Raw genomic sequence first — 2,500 nt, 5'->3', positions numbered from 1 at the left:
CTCCCTGTGTGATCTCTGTGTTAAAGTGTGTGTGAACGTGTGTGTGTGTGTGCATGTGTTATGGCCTGTGTGTGTATGTGTGTGTGTTCCTCGTAATCACCTCCAGAGCCTGAGGGGTTTAGGTCTGTTTGTTAAAGAGGACAAAGACAGCCTCAGTCAGACAGCTTGTGCTGCCAGACATACAGATGAACCTATGATGAACCTGTGTAACCTCCTTCTCGCCCTCTCCACCATCGACTGCCCTGTCCACCCCCCTTCCCTGCTCCCTCCAGCCTCCCCTGCCCTCTACCACCCTGTCCACCCCCCTTCCCTGCTCCCTCCACCCTCCCCTGCCCTCTACCATCTTGTCCACCCCCCTTCCCTGCTCCCTCCACCCTCCCCTGCCCTCTACCACCCTGTCCACCCCCCTTCCCTGCTCCCTCCACCCTCCCCTGCCCTCTACCACCCTGTCCACACCCCTTCCCTGCTCCCTCCACCCTCCCCTGCCCTCTACCACCCTGTCCACCCCCCTTCCCTGCTCCCTCCACCCTCCCCTGCCCTCTACCACCCTGTCCACCCCCCTTCCCTGCTCCCTCCACCCTCCCCTGCCCTCTACCACCCTGCCCTCCACCCTCCCCTGCTGCCCTCCAACCTGGACACAATCTGGAAATTCAATTTGTTATGCCTTAGTACCAAGAAAGATGGAGAGATGAGGGAGAGGAAGGAAGGATGGAGGAATGAAAAAGGGGAAAGAAAGATGGAGAGATGGGAGATGGAGGGATAGATAGATGGAGGGAGGGGAAGGAAGGAAGGAGGGTTGGGGAGATGGAGATTTAAAGAAGGAAATGAGGCAGAGAGCTGGAATAGAGGAAGAATTATGTGGCTGTGGAGTATCGGACCCCTGTGGTACTGTCGTTATCACAGCTGAAAACACCACCAAGGAGATACCTTATCTTGCTGGGGGGGGGGGGGGGACACAGACCCACACACACACAGACACACACAGGAATACACTTGTCTTACTTAGCCTTACTACCAAACACATCAGATAAGACATTTTGCTCTGTGTTGAATAATGATCTTCATGTTGTCCTGCTGGGCCTTATCTTTCGGCTTACTGACTTACTGACTGGCTGAAGGGCTTGCTGGCTGACAAGCTGACTGGCTGGCTGGCTGGCTGATTGAAAAGCTGACTTCATTGCTGGCTGGCTGGCTGTAAGACTGGCTTGATTTTTTACTGGCTGTCTGACTGACTGACTTGCTGGTTTGCTGGCTGACATAATGTCTGATTGGCTGGCTGATTGACAACCTGACTTATTAGCTGGCTGGCATGGTGATTGAATTGCTGGCTGGCTGGCTTGCTGGCTGATTGGCTGGCTGGCTGATTGACAAGCTGACTTAGTTGCTGTCTGTCTGACTTAATGTCTGAATTAGTAGGAATGAATTAGTTTTCGAAGCAGTAGTAGAGCAGATCGTAAAAAGTAAAACGTAAAAATATATTTATAAATCCTTAATTTTTATTTTAAGTAAATATTAACAATATTAACAAGTTAGATTATGTATTGGATATTAAATATGATTTGTTTCAGTGAACAAAATGAATGGTCTAACTCAGAGAAAGACAGAAACTATTGTCTGGACTGTTGTTTGAGGAAACTCAAGTTAGCAGCGTGTCTTGGCGAGATCCTTCGTCATGTAACACCAATCCTGACGCTGTTTACCATGCCATCGTTGTGGCATCGCTAGACTCAAAAATTGATTGTTATTTTAGAGTTTAAGAGTTTATAAAGTTCAGAGTAATGGAGGAGTCCTGTGTCTGAGGTCAGGAGGTGATTGGTCAGAGAGAAATCGCGCTGTCCAACCTCTTCCACTTCCCTTTGCACCTACAGAAGGTGTGAATCGGTTCATAAGAATGTTCATATTATTGTTCTCAACATCTTTGTACACTTACAAAATATAGTTGAATAATTGTTTTATAAATGATGCTTCATGTAGATACCAAGAGTTACTAGGGTTGGGTATTGTTTGGGTTTTACGATACCGGTGCCACATCGATACTTTGAAAACAATTGCGGTGCCTAAACCAATACCTGAATACCTCAACCAAGTTTTTTTTTTTGCTACAAAATAATAAATAAATACATATATAATATAAGTGAGATGACAATATGTGCCTTGCTGATAGCAAGCACACTACAGTAATATTTATGGTTTTAGATTTAAAGGAAGGTGAATAATATGTGTAATATAGGGAATGGCTTTCTATTAATGTAAACAGTTCTGGTCATTTTTTAATATAATCTGTCTGTGTGTCTACCTGTCTGTATGTTTCTTCCCGTGTTTGTCTACTTGTGTGACTGTGTGTGTGTGCATATACCTGTGTGTGTGTATGTGTGTGTGTGTATACCTGTGTGTGTGTGTGTACCTGTGTGTGTGTGTGTGTACCTGTGTGTGTGTACCTGTGTGTGTGTGTACCTGTGTCCCCCCAGGAGAAGACAGGCCTAGGGAGAGCGTGGTCGGC

General features: G+C 46.7%; 1 protein-coding gene across 2 annotated transcripts in view; it reads left to right on the top strand.

Annotated features, from left to right (window-relative positions):
• The window catches only part of slc35f3b (solute carrier family 35 member F3b), a 79,642-nt gene that overhangs the window by 59,987 nt on the left and 17,155 nt on the right, over positions 1–2,500 (top strand). Inside the window, exon 3 of one of the 2 annotated variants that reach the window (XM_084709385.1) lies at positions 2,472–2,500. This exon is cut by the window's right edge and continues 311 nt beyond it. In XM_084709385.1, the coding sequence (XP_084565511.1) occupies positions 2,472–2,500 (29 nt within the window). Of the gene's footprint in view, positions 1–2,468 lie in introns of both variants that reach the window. The other variant, XM_084709384.1, reaches the window with a different exon arrangement.

Source organism: Hypomesus nipponensis, chromosome 11 (genome assembly GCF_054491055.1).
Source record: "Hypomesus nipponensis isolate SF chromosome 11, ASM5449105v1, whole genome shotgun sequence".
Lineage (NCBI taxonomy): Eukaryota > Metazoa > Chordata > Actinopteri > Osmeriformes > Osmeridae > Hypomesus > Hypomesus nipponensis.
This window is presented reverse-complemented; position numbering and strand designations above follow the sequence as displayed.